Raw genomic sequence first — 24,302 nt, 5'->3', positions numbered from 1 at the left:
ATATAAGCTATTTAACTTATGTTTTACTTACAGAAAGTAATGTAATATATATTATAGGTGAGATATGTCAGTTAAGGCCCAGGCTGGAAAACAGAAACCACTTTAGTCCTTCATACAGAAGGAATTTTACATAAGGCATTAGGTAAGATGAAATGGCAGAGATGAAAACTAGTCAGAGAATGATAAGGTAAACCAGAAATTAGCAACAGCAGGAATCTACTATCATTTCTTAGGGTTGAAGGGACAATAAAAGGAGGTGGTACCTCTAGAACCAGATCTGAGTCACCTAATATGACATAACTATGGTCAAGGCTTTATATTAGAATCTAGACCACAAGGAGAGGCACTGTTCAGCATGATGTAGAGCATTCACAGCCACTACTGGAGAGGAATAAATACCATGATTATTTTACTCTTCTGACCCTCAAATTTTACCCATTGACTCCCATTGGCCAAATCTAACTAGAAGACAAAAGATCAAGGAGCTTGGGGAATGTAGCGCCCTAAATTTTTTTAGTTCAAAGCAGGAATGGACTTTAGAGCAAACCAGCATATTCAATGATGCTTAGGGCCAGACTTCCTTTATATAAAAAATTAAATTTATATATAATTAAAGCAGGTTTTTACTCGATTTTGAGCCAGAGTTCTTAATATTTCCACATTCATTCCATTGTTTAAAATATTATATTTAAGGTTATATGGTAACAGATTAATAAATGGTAACATTACAAAATATTTAATACATTATAAAGCTATTTCCATTTTAGTAGTAACAATTAGCTTTCAGTAGCTTATGTTCAAATTACTGCAATTAACTGCTTCTGTTAATGCACACACGTGCCATTTCCCCAATGAGCAGAGAAGACTACTCCTTTCCTGGAATCCAGATTGACCTTAGTGATATAAGTCAGAAAAATGTACAGAAGTGGAATTCTGAGACTTCCATGGCCTTCCTGCAGATTCTGACTAGGTCTTTTAGAATATTAATTCTTTGAATTCTCATTGTTGGAACACTTATTCTGTTGAAAATTATCCTTTCTGTATAAAATTTAACTACACTGAGACACAGAAATACAACCACATAACGAAGACCTCCCCAAATTCATGACCCACAAAATAAACAAAACTAAATATGATTGTTTTAAGTTACTAAATTTGGGGGCAGTTTCTTGCACAGCTCTCTCTTTCTCTTATATACAATTTGATACCAGAAGATGTATTTATACAATAAGAATCTAAAACATGTGGCATTAGCTTTAGAATTAGATGGTGCATAAAAGGTAGAAAGACCTCTAGGAAACAGTTGAAAACTATTAGTATATAATAAAATTGTCTTAGAAGACTGTTGGCGAGCAATCTGAAAGCATGTTATTAGAAGTTGGAAAAATGAGATTTGTGAAGTGGTGAATTGTTTGGCATAACTACTGCCTGTGGTAATGTGGAAGGTAGAATTCATGGTTCTGTTTGGCAAGATTTTTCAGGTAGATTGTAAAGATTTCCAGGTAGGTGACTTAAGTTACCTATGATAAAATATAAGACAGTAATAATTAATACAGAAATAGTTCAATTTTCCAGTAAAATGTAAAAGAGCTAGGATGTTTGGTTGTTTGTTTGTTTAAAAAGAAACTAATTCTCATTCCTGGTCTGTTCCAGCAAAATATTCTTAAAGTAAAAAATATCAGACAGCCAAATTTGAGATATTAAGCAACAAATTTGATCTCAGATAAAAATTAAGTCAAACATATAACCTCTATGAAAACTTCAGAAAACATAAAGTGATGCCTCTTAGGTATCTTCATCTAAATGAAAGCCCTCCTAAATATTAGAATGCCTCATAAAAACTCCCAAACAATAAGCTTACTAGGAATCTTAAATAGGTTATTCTATGGCAGCCCCAGAGCCCAATATAGAAAAAGGCTTATCACAAAGAGGTTTGTGGGTGTGGCTTTTACTTAATGGGATATATATTTATTATTATTGTTTTGAATTTTTATAGGAGTTATTTTTAATCAGAGTTATTTGAGTCAAACTGATGACAAATGCTGGGGAGCAATATCTCAAATGCTCCCTGGCGTGTATTTTTATCTAATACACAAGAAATTCACACATTTTTAAAGAAATTATATGAGCTCACACTGAAAGTAATCTCAGTAATATATATGCTCTTTGAATCCTAATCTATTATGGGAAAAAAAGCTACTCAGATATAAAAAGGGCTATTCCCAACGGAAATTTCTTTAATTTCTGAAATTAAAGAAACCAGGAACCAAAACCTCTTTGATCTGTGGGTTTATGTTCTTTTAAAAACAACCACAAACAAAAATAAATACAGGTTTAGATGGTAAAATACAGGTTAATTCCACCAATTTTTTTCATGGAGGAAATGCCATTTCGAAAAACAGTGGTGGGAGCAACTTTTATCAGATCATTGTATGAGGCAAACATAACCCAGATGCCTAATCCAGACAAAGAAATTAACAAAGAAAAAAATTACAGAATAATTGTTTTTATGAACATAGACGTAAACATTTTCAACAAAACATTAGCTCATGTTATATAGCTATCTATATTAAAAAGATAATAATCCAGACAATATGGGGTTTATCTTGGAAATGCAAGACTCTTTTATCATTTGAATGTTGATCAATGCAATTAACCAAATCGACAAAATTTTTAAGGTATACAATATTTAATATGATGCAGAAAATTATTTGACAAAATTCACCATTTTTCATGAATTTTTAAAAAAGAAACCAACTACTAACTTCATCAATCTAATAAAAAGCATTAGCAAAAAACAGTTAATATATTTTGTGATGAAATATGTTATTTTTCTCAAAATATTGAGAGCAAGCGAATAAAGTCTCATCTAGTCAACATTTTTACCATAGGTCCTAGGCAGTGAAGTAACAAAAGAATGACAAATCAGGAGCATAAAGATTGAAAAGGATGAAATGAAAAAAACAACGATATGGTTAATTACGTAAAAAGTCCTAAAGAATCTACAAAAACACTTTTGGAAGCAATAGTTTTTGAAATTTCAAAGGAAAACATTCAAAAGTCAATAGTATTATTATATAATAGCAGCAGTAAATAAAAATCAACTTAAAATCAGTACCATTTATAATACCATCACAATATAAAATATTAGGAATAAATTTAACAAAGTATGTGCAAGATCTTTACATTGAAACTAAAAAAAAAATGAAGTAAACGTTAAACATACAAATAAATGAATATGCCATATTCACCTATTAGAAGGTTTATTATTTTAGCAATTTAATTCGCTAAAATAATAAACCTTCTTACCAAATTAATTCTATAGATTAAAAGACTGAATTGTAAAAACATGCAACTTTTAGATATTAACAATTTGATTTTAAAATATACAAAAAGAATAACAAAGAAGAACAAGTTAGCCTATTTGCCTTATATTGAATTTCTTATGGTATAGATTTAGTATACAGTTAGATTAATCAAGACATCGTGGCATTTGTATAGATATATAAATAGATCAAAGGAATGATCTAGAAATTTACCCATTCATATAAGAGTAATCAATTTTTCAAGAAAAGTAAAGTTAGTTCAGTGGGGAAAGTCAGTTTGAAACATTATACTGTAACAACTGGATATCCACACAACCCCAAAGAATCTCAAAAATTTCAACTTACTTTACCCCAAAGACTTGAAAACTTATATCTAAAAAGATATTTGCACACTGATGTTCATAGCAGCATTATTTACAATGGCCAGGACATAGAAGCAACCAAAGTGTTCTATGATAGATGATTGGCTAAGGAAGCTGTGGTACATATATACAGTAGAATATTACTCAGCCATAAGAAGAGTTGCAATACTGTCATTTGTGACAACATGGGTGGACCTCGAGATAATCATGCTAAGCGAAATAAGCCAGGCAGAAAAAGTTGAAAATCACATGATATCACTTACATGTAGGATATAAACCTAAAAGCAACAAATGAGTAGGACAAACAAACGAAGACTCATTGACACGGACTATAGACTAGTGGTTACCAGAGGACTATAGACTAGTGGTTACTAGTGGAGTAGGAGAGGAGGGAGGAGGTAGAAGAGGTAAAGGAGGTCAAATATAGGGTTTAGGGGAAGGGTGAAGTGGATCAAGGGGATGAAATTTATGGTAGCTGAAGGAAACTGGATTTTGGGTAGTAAACATAATAGATTATACAGATGTCAAATGATAATGTACACCTGAAAATTATATAATTGTATTAACCAATGTTACCCCAATAAACTTAATTTAAAAAAAATAAAGTAGAAAGAAATATTGCCAGAAAAGATTTATATCTAAAAAAAAAAATTCAGCTTACTCAATTCATATGGGATAGATCATAAATCTAAATATAGAAGCTAGAATTATAAATCTTATTGAAAGAAACAGGAAAATTTTACGTGACCTTGGGATAAGCAATCCTTTCTTAGATAAATCATGAAAATATATATCAGTATAATAAAAGAAAAGTTAATTTGGACTTTATTAAAATTTTCTTATATGTACAGTATTTCTTACTAAAAATTGAGTTTGAGAAAAACTCAGCTCTTCCAGGGATTACACCTTAATTCTTTCATCTATATTATCGGACAGTTCTGAAAAGAGACTACATGGAATAGAAGGTTTGCAATAAAAAGCAAGGGATAGGATCATTATTATAAGAGTTAGAAGCATCTCTTTGGGCACTTACACCGTCAACTTATTTACTTCTTTAAAGAATGTTAAATGTAAATTATTAAATAGTTTAAATATTTTTAATAGTTATATTAAAATACAGAAATGTCTGTGCATATTCCTGATAATTGCTTTCGAATCACCAATGTTTTCTTTCCTAGAAAAGATCTATATTGAGAATGTTTATCATTCCAAACCTACAAGATGGCCAGTTTTCCTACTCATTCCATTTTTCATTATTCTCTGTGTAATGATTGCAACCCTGGTAAAAGTTTATTTCCAAAGAAAAAAATGGAAAACTGAGGAGTATACAAGCGATGAGTATATTGATTTCATATTTAAGATTCATTACTTTTATAATTTGTTGGCATTTATAGTAATGTGTTAATAAATAATACCATGATGTTACTAATAATAAATCAGATTTAATTTTATCTTTATAGGGAAATTTAATACTTAATCTGTCAATAATTAATATAATAAAGAATGAACTGAATTTTTTAAAAGGTCAGCAATTTTAACCTCATAACAACTTGGACTTGTTAGGGGTAAAATTAAGTGGGAATGATTTCTAGAAAATGTTTATCTACCTCCTTTTATTATTTGATCTTAATTATTAAATATGTACTAAACATTACTTTATTTTTAATATTTATATATTAAAAGAATTTTTTCATAAACTATTTTAGTAAAAGTTAGCAAAAAAATCCAGGAGAGTAGTTAGCCTTTTATGTGGTTAATAAATTGAGAGACAAGCAGCTATAGGTGGAAAAAATTAAAAATGAATATATAATATTAAGAATGAAAAATCTAGATTATAGCCATGGCTAATCTACAGAAAAAAAAATAAAACAAATAATTTTTTAAATTAAAAAACCTTAGAAGAAATATCTGAAAATATGTTTCAAGAATAAAAATAAATGTTAAAATTAATCTTCTTTTCTTCAAGGAAATTGATATAAAATAATTTATATCTTTGAGTTTTATATCTGGGTCCTTTTTTTTCCTAAAGTGAATTAAATTTTGTATAATATTTAAAGATGATGAGATAATATAAATTAAAAGGGAACACATTTCATAGAATATTTTGAAATTCTGTGTATGTAAATTTGGTGAAATAATATGCAGCATGTATAATAGTTAACATTCAGTTAATATTTAAATATATTAAAGAAATTTTCTTATATTGGCTGACTTCGTTGTGGAAAAACTAACATCAAATATCTTTAGAGGGCAAAGTAGCTGGTAAAATTAACAGAAATAAATAGGGCAGGAGATAAATGGTAACGTTTAAAGTTATTTAGCTAATAATGTTATGAATACGAAAATGATCTGAGTTTATTTTCAGGTAAACTTACATTACTGTGTATTTTTCTCATGTTACTCTAGATTACCAGCTGAGAGATGTTCTCGGTGGTAAGATGTTATCAGATAGTGGCTGCTCCCAGATCTCAGATAGGGATTCAAAACTGTTTCAATACTGACAGATGGTACAGAGTTTTGTAGAACAATATTTGAAGAAAATATAATTTTAAGGGACTGTATGTATTTTTAAATATATAGGCAACTTGAAAGTGAGAGTGAAACCAAAGAGTAGCCTGGAAAACAGAGAATCCATAATATCACAGTGAGTATCAAATATTATAGGGATGAGAGGGAGAGACAGAGATAATCTCATGTATTAGATAAATATGAATTATTAAATAGTATAGTCATACAGATGCATATGATATTAAATTGGAGAATATTTTTCAATACTGTAAATTATGTCTTAGACATAGTAAATAGAATTGACATTTTATCATTTAAAAATTCTTGCAGTGTTACCTTTTACATTCTTCTAATCATGTTTAATTCTTTAGCATTTGTGTATTCAAAATGTTGGTTAAAATAAATTACATTATAGAACTCCACTTTATAATAAGTTACCCTAATGCTATTTTTTGAATTAACCATCATTTTCAGTTTAATTGGGCACACAGGTGACTTTTCCTCCTTTATTTATTTTTCCAGAGCAATTAACTTCGATGGACAGGAAAAATAGAAAAAAAAAAAGAAAAAGTACATGCATTGCCTGATTGCCTGGGATTCAATACCTGAATATTTTGGTTTTGATCTGACAAGAAAAAGTAGAAGTTTTCATAAATAATTTGTGTTATATTATTTATATATTATATAACATTTATAATATATATTCCATGAAAAACTTATTTGTAAGAAATGCTTGTATATGAGTTTTTATATTGCATATTTTAAAGTTATTTCATACTAATTCTATTAGTCAGTAGGAACTAACTGTAAATCGGCAAGCATGATATAAGGAAGTTTGTAATATAATAAATGCAATGCCATGATTAAAATAGGCCATTGTTATATTTTAAATTTAAATGGTATGTAATTATGTTATACATCTGATGGTGCATAACCAAGCAAAAGAAAACTAGATAGACTTTAACATTAAAAATATTAGTAGAGATAAAAAAGAATATATCATAACGCAAAGCATTGATCTAAGAGAAGCTACCAAACATTCAAAGATGATTTAATACTTATTTTTAAACTCTTCCAAAAAACTGAAGAAGAGACAATACTTTCTAACACATTTTATGAGGCCAAAATTACCCTGATACCAAAACCTGGTAAGAATCACACACATACACACGCACACACTGCAGAGCAATATCTCTAATTATACAGGTGCAAATATCCTAAACATAATACATCATGATCAAGTGAGCTTTATCCCAGGGGTGCAAGCATGATTCGACATACACAAATTGATCAATGTGATGTAGCAAATAAACAAAATAAAGAATAAAAATTATGTGATCTTATCGACAGATGCAGAAAAAGTATTTGACAAGATATAGTATCTATTTATGATTAAAACACTTGAGAAAATGGGTATAGAAGGAAAGTACCTCATCATAATAAAGGCCATATACAACAGACCCTCAGCTAATATCATAGTTAATGGTGAAAAACTGTAAGCTTTTTTCCTATGATCAGAAACAAGACAAGGATGCCTGCTCTCACCAATTTATTCAATATAGTACTAGCTAGAGCAAGAGAAAGAAATTAAAGGCATCCAAATTGAAAAAGGGGAAATCAAATTGTCACTTTTTGTAGATGACATGATACTCTATATAGAAAACCCTAAAGACTCCAACAAAAACCATTAGAAACAATAAACAAACACAGTAAAGTTGCAGAATACAAAGTCAATGTACAAAAATCCATAGCATTCCTATCCACTAATAGTAAAATTTCAGAAAAAGAAATTTAAAAAATTCTTGTTCCAATTGCAACAAAAAGAATAAAATACCTGGGAATAAACTTTAAAAAGCATGTAAAGGACATATATCCTAAAACTACAAGGCATTATTAAAAGAAATTGAAGAATACACAAAGAAACGGAAAGGTATTTCATGTGCCTGGATGGAAGAATCAACATAGTTAAAATAGACATATTATCCAGAGCAATATATAAATTTAATGCAATTGCCATAAAAATCTCAATGTCATTTTTTAAAGTAATAGAACAAAAAAAAAAATCAGGTTTGTATGCAATCACAAAAGACTCTAAATAACCAAAGTAATCCTGAGATAAAAGAACAAGACCAAAGATATCACTCTTCCAGACTTCAAATTATACTACAAAGCTACAATAATCAAAACAGCATGGTAGTAACAGAGAAACAGACAGACCAATGGAACAGAATTGTGAGCCCAAATATAAACCCTTATATATATATGGGCAAATAATTTTCAAAAAAGGAGCTAAAAACATGCAATGGAGAAAAGAAAGCCTTTTCAATAAATGGTCCTGGAATCTATAGCCATGCCACCGTGAACACACCGATCTCATCTGATCTTGGAAGCTGAGCAGGGTCAGACCTGGTTAGTACTTGGATAGGAGAACATCTAGGAATACCAGGTGCTGTAGGCGTTAATAAATAAAATAAATAATATAATTAATATAATATAAATGGTCCTGGAAAAATTGAAAAGCCACATGCAAGAGAATAAAAGTAGATTGCTGTCACCATACACCAAAATTAACTCAAAATGAATCAGAGACTTAAATAAGAAACAAAACAATAAATTCCCTCGAAGAAAACATAGGTACTACTCTCATGGACGTTGGACTTAGAGAGGATTTTATGACTTTGACCTCAAAAGCAAGGGAAGTAAAAGCAAAAATAAATGAATGGAACTATATCAAACTAAAAAGCTTAGCACTGCAAAAGAAACCATTAACAAGACAAAGAGGCAACCAAATGAAATGGGAAAAGATATTTTAAAACAACGCCACCAAGAAGGAGCTAATAGCCTAAATACACAAAGAACTCATACAACTCAACGACAGCAAAAAACAAACAATCCAATTAAAAAATGTGCAGAGGGCCTGAACAGACACTTTTCCCAAGAAGACATACAAATGTCCAACAAATATATGAAAAGATGCTAAACTTCACTAGCTATTAGGGAAATGCAAATCAAAACCACAATGAGATACCGCCTCACACCTCTTAGAATGATTATCATTATATAACAAGTGTTGGAGAGGTTGTGGGATAAAGGAACGCTCCTACACTGCTGGTGGGAATATAAGTTGATAGAGCCAATATGGAAAACAGTATGAAAATTCCTCAAAACATTAAGAATAGAATAACTATATAACCCAGCACCCCCTCTTCTGGTTATCTAACCAAAAATTTGAAAACATTTATCCATGAAGGTATATGCATTCCAATGTTCATTGCAGCATTATTCACGGTGGCCAAGACATAGAAACAACTGGTGTCCTTTGATAGATGATTGGATAAAGATGTGGTACATATATACAATGGAATATTACTCAGCCATAAGAAAAGATGAAATACTGCTATTTAGACAACACGGATGGATCTTGAAATTATCATGCTAAGCAAAGTAAGTCAGACAGAAAAAGAATCACATGTGGGATATAAAACTGAAAGCAAAAAATGAACAAGACAAATAAAAACTCATAGACACAGACAACGGATTACTAGTTACCAAAAGAAGGGGGAGGGAGGAAGAGATAGATAAGGCTAAAGAGGGTCAAATACATGGTGACAGGAGGTGATTTGACTTTGGGTGGTGAACACTCAATGCAATATGCCAATGATGTATCATTAAATTGTACACTTGAAACCTAAAAAAAATTTTTAACCAATGACCCCAATAAATTTAACAAAAAAGAAAGAAAATACCAAATATTTAAATATATAATCACTGAGTGGGATATGGGAAGCCAAGTGGCTATAGGTACATGTTAACTGAGTAATTAGTAAAAATCTAGCTCTTTTACTTTTCTTAATTTTGCTTAAAATTGCAATGTTTCCTAACCTTAAGACTAATACTGTTTCTTTTATAAGATCTATATCAGAAGACAGCATTAGTAACATCGACAAGGTGACATGGATTCAAACTATTGACAAAATGATATAATTCATAAAATGTTTTTTTTATTTTAACAGCATCTCAGTATGAGACCTATTATTTCCATGTTTCATCGTCATCACTCCAATTGGTCAATATCATATAATAAAACAAAATCTAATTCAAATTTGTTTTATACACTTCAGAAATATTTAATGTCAACCAATATTAGTCAAGGATTTATTTACCAACATTTTTTAGAAAAGAAATGACTTGAAGAGATTTAAATATATTCTTAAATAGCTATGCACTATCATGCCTCCTGCTACCACATTTAAAGTTCTAATTGGTAGATTTATATGGATTGTTTTTTGGCATTATGTTTCTTCCTCACTAAGATGCCATAGTTAATGTTATCCTCATTTTATAAATGAGGAGACAGACATAAATATTTAAACAATTTCCACATGTATATAGAATTTTAATGTTAAAGTTGGATTTTAATTTAAGACAATCATTTTCCAAGGCTTAAACTCTTAATAATGCCACAATTTTGACACATATAGCCTGATATATGACTAGAGATGTGAAATGGAATTTACATTTTTTGAAGACATATTAGAAGCCAAGGAAAATGCTAAGTGCACTCTCTTTCCAAGGCAGAAAGACAATTATTTACTCTAAGATGGGATAAAAAAGGCACATGTATACATTGTTCAAATTTCTGACTCAAATGTGTAAAAAAATTTTGATGCTTGACATATTAGACCTATCACTTGAAATAAATGAAAAAATTCAAAAATTCAACCAGAGTGAGGTCAGAGTTCTTCAAATTACTTATCTGACATTCCTCCATATTTAACTTTGAGAGTTAATAGACTGTTTTCTTATCTGCCACCAGAGGAAACATAATTCCTACCCTCAATGTAAATTAATCTTCTTTCTGCCTAGACCAATCTCTACCTCTTCTCTGATTACTCCATTAAAACCCACATCTTAGGTGAAGATTGTGATACTTGGTTCACTGTCTTCCTCTAATGGCCTCAATCATAGGCTTATCATCATGCTGGGTCTCTTTATCTGAACTTTTATACCCAACTTCAGTCACTTCCTCCTAAAACAATTTACTGGCATTGCTATTTCCCTGATTTTTCCAATTCTTAAGTCATAAATTAAATATGCTGCTTTCCTTTACATTTTCTTTCCTTTTTTCACAGCCTTCTCCTGCCACCAGTACTTTATGGTTATAATAAGATCTTCTCTCAAGAATTTAAAATAGTGTGTTAGGAAGTTAGTCCATAAGCAATAAACATATTTTATAAGTTGATTATATAGTATATTGGAAGTGATTGATCATATGGAAAAGATTAGTGCAGTAGCATAATTAGGAGAGTTGATCTTGAAGGAGAAATTTGATAGAATTTGAAATATGGTTGACTCAGTAGGCCCTATTGAGCAAGTGATATGTAAGAAAAGAATGAGAGGAAGTGCAAATATTCACTCAGTTTAGATATCCAAAATATGTAACCTGGACGCACAAGGTCAACTCACAGAAGTCATTTATTTAAACGCACAGGACACACAACACAGCAAGAGAGAGTGCAGGAAAGCAATGTTGATCGGAGAAACACCTCATTTAAAGTCCTGTGGTTCCTCATTTTAAATTTTAAACACCTCATCATATATCCCACTGCCCTTATCTTGGTGAAAAGTGAAACCAAATGTCCAGCCTTTCAGAGAGTTAAAGATTGAGCTTTCCCATTCCAGCTGTAAATCCATGTTGTCTTCACACAGACGCGCATATATCCGAGGAGGAGTTTTCCAGTCACAGCAAGGAGACAATGAAGAAAAATTAGGAACATTTGATGAATAACAGTGATGTCTGTTCACCTGGAACACTGTTAGCAGGAGGTCATGTGGCTTACCTTTTAAAGGCTGTTTTGTTGAAAGTAGTCTGTAACAATGGCAGGATGAGAAGTGTAGAAACCAGTTAGCGCAGTGCTACTGCAACAATCCAGGAGAAAAGAGACAGTACCTCTGACCAGTGATAGTAAAGATGGTTTTAGACATAAAATTTAAAACTGAACCAACAGAATAAATTGAGTTTCTATGTAGACTGCAAGAAAAAATGCTTTAATGAAATTTATTGACACAAAGCAGGAAGATAGCAAAGCTAAAATGTAAACCCAGACTGTTTTCTAAATTTGTGCTCTTAATACATTTTAAAACTTATTTAAAATGTATGAACATTGAGAGATAAACTCTACATAGGTAATCTGAGCCAAGAGAAGTGTTTGGTGTGTCATGACATGGTGTTTAAATTTTCTCTTATATGAATAGGAACATAGCTAAAGTATTTTTTTAAGTAGTAAGGGAGGGATTTAGCATACAATGGTTTGCTTTTTAAATTCACTGGGATAAAGTAGGGGAAAATTCAGTCAAATTCAGTCAGGACTAGAGAGGAGTAAAACAGCTATGAGATTATGGAATTTACAGGAAGGGTGTGATGAGGGCAGGAAGGGATAAGAGGAAAAGATCAAAAAGTTTGTGAGATATAACAGGTAGACTAATTAAGTAATGATTGATGGATGTATTTGGATTGGACTAAAAAAGATTTACAAAGACTTAAACATTTCTGACACAATGGATAATGACACCTTTTACTTATGACATTGTATAGAAGGGTAAGAACCAACGGGAATGACATAGAGGGAAGTGAAGGATGAGTTTGGTTTTGAACATGTGTATATGTGGGACACCTGTTGGATATGCACCCAGAACGTCTGGAATTAGCCTTCTTCTGTAAATAAAAATAGATTAATTAATAATTATTATTATTCATTTCTTCATTTATTTTTTATTGTCCTGTTTCTTTGTTTCCTTGTTGATTTTTTTACCCATATAAACTATAGAGACCGTATAAATAAAACACATATAAATATCAAATTATAATATTGCCTTTTAATGTGGCTATCACAAAGGATTCTGGAAAAAAGAAATGGATTTACAGATTTTGTGGAGCACAAGCATAGATTGTGACAGTATAACCAGTGTCTTATCATATTAATTAGCTACTATACCTGTAGATACATAGTGTAATTAGACAGCTTTCATTAAGTTAAAATTTACATTTCTATTTCTTCATATTTCTTTTACAACATCAACTAAATAATAATGTCAAAAAGCCAACAAACTGGCCTGATCCAAGAATGGAAAAAAAAATCTGCTTTTCTCTCCTTTTGTTATGACTTAAAACTTTCAATTTCACAAACCCAAATAAATCCTGTGAGTGAAAGTATGTAGGCTTTGTCTATTGATTCTACTATCTGCTGTCATCCTTTAGTACAAAATAAGCAGTTTTGCCTTTTTTGAACCTGGGAAGCTGTTAAATCCCAAGGCAAAAACATTCCATTACCTGCTGCTGCTGTTCACGCTCAGATGCCCATAGCTCCAATCTCAGGAGAGGACACCTACAGTTCACACCTCTCCATTAGCTCATGACCTCCATATCCATTCCAGGTTTGGATATTAAGAGGAAGAGTTGCTAGGTAAGGCCAGCCCCAAGCCCCCAGGTAGTAGCTATAATATCTATTCCATATTCCTGGAACTGAGTTTCTGGTCATAGATAACAAGTTCTGGCTCTAGCGATACTTCCCTGGCCTTATGTGAATTGAGATCTAGACTATATTTTTGTCCTTTGGGGGAATCCAGACTTGCTGCTCTTTCTTTACCTGAAGCTGAACTTTCCTAGGTAAGATTTTCTTGTTTCAGTGTCCCATCTCCCTGTCTCCCACTCACTGCGATCGGTACCCTTCTATATGCCTCAAAGCATTATACATGGATTACGGAACCATTAGCCTACCTGGAGTCTAATTAGGACCTACTGATCCTCATTGATAAACAAAGATGCTCCTGGGTCAGGAATGGGAATACTTCATGTGGTCTAGCCATACAATGGAATATTTTTCAGCCGTAAATGGAATGAAGCACTGATACTGCTCGAAATGAATGAAACTTGAAACCATTATGCTAAACGAATAAAAGCAGTCACAAAATATATATATATATTTGTTTGTATGAAGTATCTAGAAAAGGTATACTTTTTAGAGAGAAAGATTAGTGATTCTTTAGGGCCGTAATGATGGCTGAGATGTGAATAGCTGGTTATAGCTAAAGGATACAGAGTTTCTTTTTGAGATGACGAAATCCAAAGTGACTGTGGTAATTGTTGCACATATCTGTGAACATACTAAAAGTTCTACAATTTTTTCAACTGTAACACTTTAATTGGGCGACTAGTGTGGTAAAAAAAATACACATTGGGATGATTATGCATTAACTTTCCCTCATATTTTGTGCCATTATGATCACTGGCCTGTCTTATTTTAACAATAACTTCTGAAGAACAGTTTCCCAGGTGTACTACCACCTGCCAGTTCCAAGTTTTAGGCCTGACCAAGGGTTTATTTTTGCCACTGTTAACACAATTCATCCTTATAATAGGGTGTACTGGAATAAAAAAATGTTTTAGATGAGAGGTGGGATAGAAGTTGAGTTAGATTTTGGCTATGAGCTGTTTAAGATGTTCATCAGAAAATTCGAATTTGCATAGTCTTTCTCCTACAGTAGTGTCCTTTCTCCTCTCTCTGCTTTGCTGCCTTTCCCATCTCTATAGCTTCCTTGCTAGTGCTTCCAGTACCTGTTAACAAAACAAACTTAGGTTGTATTTTAAAGTTTCCTTTTCTTTCCTCAACTGATTATACTCTAATACTGTAAGAATAGGCACACAGTTAAAGAAAAGTAGTTTTTGATTGCCTTATCCAGGATCAAATTCAATAATTTTGATTTTTTCTTGTTTGCGGAGATAAGTCAGCAGTAAATGTCTCATGAAAATAGTTAACATTTCTATTTTCCTCTTTCTCTTCCACCACAGTAAATAATAAACATGCCAGAAAACTGACACGGACAAACGAATTACCAAGAACTCCATCAGAAAAGCAAATCATGCTTATTTGCCCCTCTGTAAGTACTGAAGAGTTTACTAAACAATATAAATTTACCCGCAATGAACCAGCTGTGCAGAAACGCATGCGCTCCTGTCTAGTGGTGTTTCCTTTGCCCTGCCCTGTGGCTGCTGCCCAGCCAAACAGGATCCCTAAGGGTGAACTAGCTAGAACAGAAAATAACTGCAGTTCCTACCCGGGGTCCCTGGCGCAGTGCGCTGTGCACCTGAGTACTTCTGCCCGCGAGCCTCAGAGCTGCCCAACGGCTTTCAGCGTTGGCGGTGCTTCCTGCGCTCTGGCCTAGCTATGTTCCTTCTGCTTGCACTGCTCGCTGAGCTTGCAAGGCTGCACGCCCGCATGGGTAAGACCATACCTGGACTTCCTTCTCTTTTTGCCTCTGAACAGGGCTGGGCTCTTCCTGGATAACAATATCCTGTAGCTCTGGGACCTCTATGGCCCCTTTCCTGGATCTCCTGCCGGTGCCTTCCTCCGTGTCTCCCCACCTTCAAGACCGGGACGGGTGACGGATACTGGTATCCAAGGAGTCCACTTGGCATCAAGGGTCCAGAGTCTCAGGAGCTGAGACAGCTGGTCTTCCTGGCTCACCCACTCTGTGGCCATGAATTTACCAGTGTATGTACTGCCCTCAATTTATTCCTCGGAGTTCCAAGGGTAACAGTCCCGAAGTAGTTCTAAAGGAATAAGATAATCCGGTGAAACTGCAGTGTCTAATTTTTATTTGTTTGTATCTTAGACATTTTCAGTGTGCATTGAAAATGTCGTGAAAGCTTTGGACCAAAAAGGTGGACAAATAGAGAATAAGTTTATCGACAATTTTAGATCCCTCCATGGAGTCAGTTAAGAACTCATGCTTGACTGAGATGATTGTAGCTGTGTAAAAAAAAAAAATTGTTTCCTCACTGCAGATTCCGAAGAAATATTCCTGCATGTCACAATTCCATGGAAGATAAGGTCAAATGAGAGTGAAAATACAAAGAAGCAGGTAAATGATTAAGAATATTTGTTTTATAATTTCAAATTTAAGACTTAATTTACCTTTGTATTAAGTCAGATCATAATGATTTGTATTTATCTACAAAGCAAAATGTTTTTATTGTGCTATTTTGTCACTTAGTGTACTTTAATCCTCCCTTTGTTACACCTCTTCTGTTAACGCCTGTGCCCCTTCCTTCATCTCTCCATCTCTTCTGACATACTTGTTCACAATTTTCAAAAAATACTTAACACTTTTCAGGAAAAATAGTGGTAGAAAGAAAATAAATATGAAGTAAGTGTAACAGTGGTCCAGTGACAAGAGAAATTGGTCTTGAGCAAGATTTATACCTAAAAATTCTGATCCAGAAGCATCAGACTTAAAAGTATGACCAAAGAAAGAAAGAAAAAAGGAAAAATAAAAATGTCACATTTTCCCTATACGACGGAAAAGATTATAATAAATAAATACTAACTGGGAAAAGAAGTTAAAAAAATTCTTACCTGCCATATAAAAAAGGAATTAAATTGAAAGCATTTAGTCTTGACTATTTTCCTGATTAAAATACTTCAAATTGGCATAGTTATGTTTTGTATTACAAACCAGTAGTCACCATACAGGGAGTTAAGTTTCTATGTGGTTAAAGTGGTGCAGTCAATATATGGTGTGTATGGAGCCACCTTTATATCTTATTTCTGATACCAGAACTGTAAGAAGATAAACTGAAGCACATTAAATTTTAAAGAGTTTATTTGAACAAACAACAATTTGAATTGGTAGCGTCAAAAATATTGGTTAGTGGCACTCTGTGGATGGGGGCTAGGGCAGAAGTTTGAATAGGGAAGACATGGAAGTACAGCAATTTTTTAAAGTGCCTATAGCTTAAACAGTTGCTTTACTTGGGGGAATACAAGTTTTTTGGATGTTTATGATTAGGTGTTCTTGAGTTTCATTTTCTGAGATTTTAGAAAATCTAGTTGGTTGTTTATGAATTGTTCTTGAGTTTCATTTACTCAGACTCTAGAGCATTGATTCTGGTTAGGTTCTGTTTTTTGTTTTTTTTTGTTTTTTTTGTTTTTTTAATGTAGGCAACTAAAGGCACTAGAGCCAACCCAGTCTAATGGCACTATCAAAAACTATTTATTTAACTGCTTAACAGTATACAGATACAAAATGTATAACATAAAGTCACCAATCAGCTGAAATAGATATTTTGTTTAGTTGATACTTCCCAAACTCCTCCACGGCAACTTAACCTTAAAATATATATCTCACTTATATTCTGTTGTCATCTGTGATTTCAATACTTGTTTCAGTATTAATTAATTAATACCTATTAATGCCTAATATGGTCTAACATAAATTTATTTATATAAAAATTGAGAAATATACATATGTAATATATCATTATTATGGTATGTTAAATATTATTATGTATTATATATGCATATAGAATAGATAAAGGGTGAGAAATAAATAAGCATTCCCGAATATTGAAGAGCTGGTGTGGTAATACCAACTGGCCTTGGTGTTCTGCTGTTGAACATAAACATTTTCACAGAATATCAATGTCACACAAAGCCACTGTGAGACAATTATGGATCAAGATCAAAACAAGACCACCTCATAATCATATCTGATTACAAATAAGATATAAACATTTTCTAAGTGAAAAAGAAAAAGAGCAAATATGTCCTTTTGGACTAACGTGAGTGGCTGTTTCTTTTTAACCAATTATAGCTGCAGGATTTTTCTAGTCTTCCCTTTTCCTAAATAAGATTTATTAAGATACACAATCATGGAATTAGCTCTGTTTCCTGACTGCATCCAAACCAGAGCAAAGGCCTACTTCCTAAAATCTCCCCTCAATCCTCTAACAGAAGCCAAAATCTTTTAAAGTCTTTCTAGCACACCTTTCTTGAGATGCCCCATGGTTCCCCATGGTTTGTGTCCTCTCTCACTGTAATAAATAATAAACAGAACTTGTTTAACTACAGGTATATTCACAATGGTCTTGGGCAGGAAAATGTTAAAAGGAGGTCAGCTCTTCTCAACGGAGGAGTTTCTTCCCAGTGTTATAGCAATAACATCACCTATAGCTTCCACAAATATATTTAGATAAATCTTAGAGGTTTGGACACCTGCATAAGTCCTGTAATTGCTTTAGTGGAATATATGGTTGTCACAATAAACTGGAAGTCCATGAAGAAAGAATCCTTTGTATTGTTTAATAATAGAAAAAGACATGGGGTAATAAGGAATTAAAGAAAGAGAACAAGACAGATAAAGGGAGATCTATTCTAAAAAATGAAAGGAGAACATTAATCATAATCTATCACAGGAAAAAATGGCTTTCGGAATTCCATAAAGACAATACCAAAAACCTTAACAGGTATTAAATACATCTTGTATTTAATAGTGAAATTATTTCATGTCCTGCATAGTTGCTATATGCTGTGACAGGCAATTTGAAATAAACGATTTGAAGTTTAAAGTGATCATGCAATGACAATGTACCAATAGAAGTAAATCAGAAAAAACACTTTTTTGTAAACAATATTTCAACAGAAGGTAGTACTTGTAATAGAATTGGAGTCATAATTTAAAGATTAGATTTCATGTCCTGGATGCTGTAGCTTTGATGCCCTTAATATTTTCAATCTTCTTTATTAAATAATATATATTATATATTATATATTTATCATTTATATCATATATATCCATATCCTTCGTTAGAAGGTTAATGTGAGAATTAAATGAGATTAGTAACACAACTTCTCTAAAGAAAACTATTTTATTGTTATTTTCAATTACAATTTCACATATATTATTTTTATTATTATTGTTCAATAGTAAAACAAAATCATGATAGGTTTTATTACTGTTTGACAAAAATAGTTTATAAAGTGTTAATTTTTACTTATTCTTATTTCAAAAAATGTTCCTTCAACGTGAAAAATATTTTCAGACGAGCTCCATCCCAAACTAAGTAGCCTATTAGAGTCACAGGCTGAGTTAGGAAGCCTTAGCTAAACATTTTGAAAACACCGTAGAACAAGATGAAATTCCAAAGGCCAAAAAATTTCCATTTACTTATTTTTTACCAAAACCTAGAAGTCCTTCATTCAAGAGTATCGTGCCCTGGAATGTCTGCCTACACTGTGAACAAATGAGGCCCTAGAAAAGGGATACCCATGTATAGCCCATAATTTAATATACATCCATCTATAAAAAGCTGTTTATAAACAAATAACTAGATTCTTCCAGTTAAGGCAACTGCTCAAGCTATAGCCAATTAAATAGTTGCTTTGCTATTCTTCTGCATCTTCTCTATGAAAATTTTGACTATATATTTACCATAACTTGTGACTTTTGTGCTACTTTTTTTTTTCTGGCATTAATTATCTTTTTTCTTTTACTTTCACTTGAATAACTTCCTTTAGCATTTCTTGTAAGACAGATCTAGTGGTAATGAATTCTCTCAGCTTTTGTTTGTTCAGGAAAGTCTTAATTCCTCCTTTATTTCTGAAGGACAGTTTTGCCAGTGTCAACATAAGAAATGTCCAAACCTGTAGAGAATTTTTATAGAAATATATTTGAACCAAAATGACAATATTGCCAGGAAGGAAGATCTCAAAAGATCCAGAGAATAACAATTTTGCAGTTTCTTTTATACGTTTGGAATTAAGGATGGAAGGTAAGAAAGATTACATGAAGGTGGGAGAAAACAAGGTACTATATAATTAACAAGATTATGTACTTTCTTGAGGGTGGTTATTTTTTAAAGGGTCTGGAAAAGAGAATTACCTGGCATTTCCAAAGGTGTGTTAATCTAGATTCACAAGAACAATGGACAGAGCTTACTTAAAAACAAGCTGGAGCCTGACTACCCACCATGACCTGTCCAGTCAGGGATTTTGATCAGATCAACTTGTGAGGTTACTTTCCGTTAGATTTATTACAGTGGCTCCCCGCCCCCCGCTTTTTTTTTTTTTGCATATGAGAGATAGAATTTAGGGTTGACAGTTTTTATTTTTTCAATATTATGAATATTTCATCCCATTCTGTTCTGGCCTGAAAATTTTCTGTTGAGAAATCTGCTGATAGCCTTATAGGATTTCCTTATATGGAACTTCCCTCTTCTCTTGCTGCTTTACAAATGTTTTGTCTTTGACTTCTGACAATTTAATTATAATGTGTCTGGTGTACCCTTATTTAGGGTCTTTTGGACCTCATGGATCTGGATGTACATTTCTCTTCCCAAGTTTGGAAAGTTTTCAGGCATTATTGCTTTAAATATACTTTCTGTCCCTTTTTCTTTCTCTTCTCTTTTTGGAATTCTCATAATGTGCATGTTGTTTCTTGTCATTATGCCCCATAAATCCCGTAGGCTGTCTTCAACTCTTTTTTATTTCTTTTTCTTTTTGATCCTCTGGATAATTTCCAATGTCCTATCTTTCCTGTCACTGATCTTTCTTTTGCATGGTGCTCTACTTTGAAACTCTCTATTGAATTCTTTAGTTTAGTATTGTATTATTTTAGCTCTAGAATTTCTGTGTGTGTGTGTGTGTGTGTGTGTGTGTGTGTGTGTGTGTGTGTGTTTGATGTTTGCTATTTCCTTGTTAAATTTCTTGTTTTGTTCATGCATTGTTTTCCTAATTTTGTTTAGTTGTTTGTCTGTGTGTTTTTGTAGTTTGCTAACCTTCCTTAAGAGGATTATTCTGAATTCTTTGTCTTACAGTTCATGTATATCTATTTCTTTAGGGTCAGTTATTAGAGCTCTGTTAGTTACCTTTGGTGGTGTCATATTTACCTGATTTTTTGTTATCCTAGATTCCTTACATTGGTATCTGTGGTAATTGGGCTCCTCTTCTAGATTTTACAGATTGGCTTTGGCAGAGATGGATCTTCACCAGTCAGTTCGGTTTGGGTTTATGGTTTTGTCTGCTGGTAATGTTCTTAAACAGGTGGAGCCTGCTATTATAGTCAATTTTGGGGTAATGCTAATGTTTGAGCTCTGAGGTCAGGGATGGAAATAATGTTCCACTGGCTTAGAAGAAATGAATAAAATTGTTGGCTTGATTTCCTACACAAGTGAGGTCATAGGATAGACTCCACATTTATCTGGATTCTCTGGTCAGGCTTACCAGACAGTTGGAACTGGGTACTATATCCAGTAGTAGATGGGGCAATGATTTATCTTTCCTACCCTAGTAGAACAGCAGGACAGGACCTAGGACCTGTATGGCCATTTGTTTAGAGACATAATCAGGTAAGAATGTGCACTGAATTCCCTGGTCAGGTTGAGCCCACTGGTTTTGTTCTGCAGATGGGGAACTGATGGATTGTGCTCTATGTTCTAGTTCTACTGCAAGCAGGGTTGTTAGACAGGCTATTTAGCTTCTTGTGTGCTTTTGTTAAGTTTCATGGTCAGTAGGCTATGTTCAACAATGAGCGGGGCTACCAACTAGTTTTTCTATCCGGGCATATCTGGAAAAGAAACTCTAAAGCCAGTAGATCTCGTCGTTCTTTTAACTCAAGCCAACCTATATTCCAAGTTATCAGGCTGAACAGGGCCACTGGCTTTGCTCTGCAGACTATTGGCTCTGCATAACTCTCGGCTCAAGCACTGCAGAGTTATGCAGCTTCTAGGTGTTCTCACCAGCCCTCTGGTCTTATTTTATTTAGCATAAGGTCCATCCATGTTGTCACAAAGGGTTAAGGTTTTATACATACATACATATATGTATACACACGCACACGTATACATATATGTATATGGTTTCTGGTCTTACATTTAAGTCTTTAATATGAATATATATGTATATATATACACACACACATATATATGTGTGTATACACACACATATGTGTATATATGTATATCACAACTTCTCTATACATTTATTCATTGGTGGATACTTAATTTGTTTCCATGTTTTGGTTATTATACATAATGCTGCTATAAACACAGGGGTTCATATATCTCGTGATATTGTGTTTTCATTTCCTTCAGACATATTCACAAAAGTGAAATTGCTGGATCATATGGTAGTTCAATTTTTAATTTTTTGAGCAACTTCCATAATGTTTTACATAGTGTCTATACTAATTAACAATCTCTCCAACAAGGCACAAGGTTTCCTTTTTCTCCACATCTTCACGAGCATTAATTGTTTCATAATCTTTTTGATGATAGACATTTTGAGGTATGTGAGATGATATTTCGTGGTTTTGATTTTCAATTCCCTGATGATTATGATGTCGAGCATCTTTCCATGTACATGTTGACCATTCATATATCTTCTATTGAAAAATGTGTTTAGGTGCTTTGCCCACTTTTTTAATTGGATTCTTTGTCTTTTGTTTTTTGTTTTTTGCTATTGAGCTATATGGGTTCTCTATATATTTTGGATATTATCCCCTTATCAGGTATGTGGTTTACAAATATTTTTTTCCCATTTTATAGGCTGTCTTTTTATATGATTTTTTTTTTTTTGATGCAGAATCTTTTTAGTTTCATGTAGTCCCACTTGTTTATTTTATATTTTGTTGTGTGTGATTGAAGGAATTTTATGGTTTCTGGTCATACATTTAAATCTTTAATACACTTTGAGTTAATTTTTATGTGTAATATAAGATAAGAGTCTAGTTTCATTCTTTTACATGTGAGCACTCAATTTTCCCAGCACCATTTATTGAAAAGACTGTCTTTTCTCCATTGAGTATTCTTGGCTCTCTTATCAAATATTACTTGACTGTACATACATGGGTTTATTTCTGGGCTCTTTGTTATGTTCATTTGCCTTTCTGTCTGTTTTTATGCCAGTAAAACAGTAATCTGTTTTGATTACTACAGCTTCATAATATAATTGAAATTATAAAGTGTAGTGCCTCCCACTTTGTTCTCTCTTAGTGTTGCTTGGCTATCCAGTCTTTTGTTGTTCATTATAAATTATAGAATTCATTTTTCTACTTCTGTAAAAGTCTTATCAGCATCTTGATAGGGATTGCAGTGCATCTACAAATGGCTTTGGGTATTATAGATATTTTAACAATATCTTTCCAATTCATGAACAAATGATATCTTTCCATTTATTTGTGTCTTTGATTTCTTTTATCAGTGTCTTGTAGTTTTTAGTGTGCAGATCTTTCACCTCTTTGGTTAAATTTATTGCTAAGTTTTTGGTTTTTTTTTTAATTTTTTGATCCTATTGTAAATGGGATCATTTTCTTTATTTCTTTTTCATATAATTTCTTGTTAGTATACAGAAACATTACCAATTTTTGTATGTTGACTTTGTAACCCTGTAACTACTCAAATCATTGATTCACTCTAACAGTTTTTTGGTGTCCCAGTCCACTGGTGAATACATCTCCCATCTGCTCACAACCATAACGCCTGATCAGGAACACCTAGGAGGCTGCTGAGAGATGGACTTCCCATTCCATTTAGGCAGGGTAGCTGATTCATTGCCTGGCATAGTGCTGACTGTAGCTTCCGGCCCTGCCTGAACATAAAGACTGGCAAAAATAGCTGGAAGCTGCATAGCTCAGCAACACTCAAGCAGATAGTATAACAGGCAGAGCTCATCATTCACAGAGCAAAGACAGTGGCACCATTTGGCCCAGAAACTTGGGGAATGTGTCAGCTTGAATCAAGACCTTCTTTCTTAATTTCTTTTGAATTATTGAATATTCATTGATATTTCTATTTCCATTCAACTTTTTTTCTATTTTCTTTTCAGTGATTTATCATTGTTTCATCATATGGATCTTTAACTTATCAAAGATTACTTTTGAATAATATAGTACAATGTCACCTATGTAGAATTTTAAAATAATATAATTTTTGAATTTTCCTATTTTTTGTGCTATGGTTATAGATATATTCTTCCTATGTTATAAACTTAAGAACACATTGTTAATATATTTCTTTTAAAATATAAATTATCCATAGATTTAAAATAAATAAAATTATGAATTATCCACATATTTAATATGCCTGGTGCTTTTCAGTACTTTGTATGATCATACTTTGTGTGATATTGTATTTCTTTTTCCTGAAGAACAGCCTTTAAAATTTCCTTTAGTGTAAATCTGTGGTTGATGAAACTTCTCAGCATTCGTTTTTCTGATATTTTTCATTCCTCATTTTAGAGATGTAAATGTTTTATCATATTCCTTCATAGTT

The 24,302-nt window shown here is 32.6% G+C and overlaps 1 protein-coding gene across 1 annotated transcript in view; it reads left to right on the top strand.

Annotated features, from left to right (window-relative positions):
- Positions 1–6,302, top strand: part of ADAM2 (ADAM metallopeptidase domain 2) — a 93,685-nt gene extending 87,383 nt beyond the window's left edge. The window contains exons 19-20 of the mRNA XM_039853574.1: positions 4,867–5,026; positions 6,269–6,302. Of these exons, the coding sequence (XP_039709508.1) occupies positions 4,867–5,026; positions 6,269–6,302 (194 nt within the window). The remainder of the gene's footprint in view (positions 1–4,866; positions 5,027–6,268) is intronic.
- Positions 6,303–24,302: the final 18,000 nt, after the last annotated feature.

The sequence above is a fragment of the Pteropus medius genome, unplaced genomic scaffold, assembly GCF_902729225.1.
Source record: "Pteropus medius unplaced genomic scaffold, Ma_sr-lr_union100, whole genome shotgun sequence".
Classification (NCBI taxonomy): Eukaryota; Metazoa; Chordata; class Mammalia; order Chiroptera; family Pteropodidae; genus Pteropus; species Pteropus medius.
The sequence above is the reverse complement of the archived record's forward strand: the minus strand, read 5'-3'. Positions and strand labels throughout refer to the sequence as shown.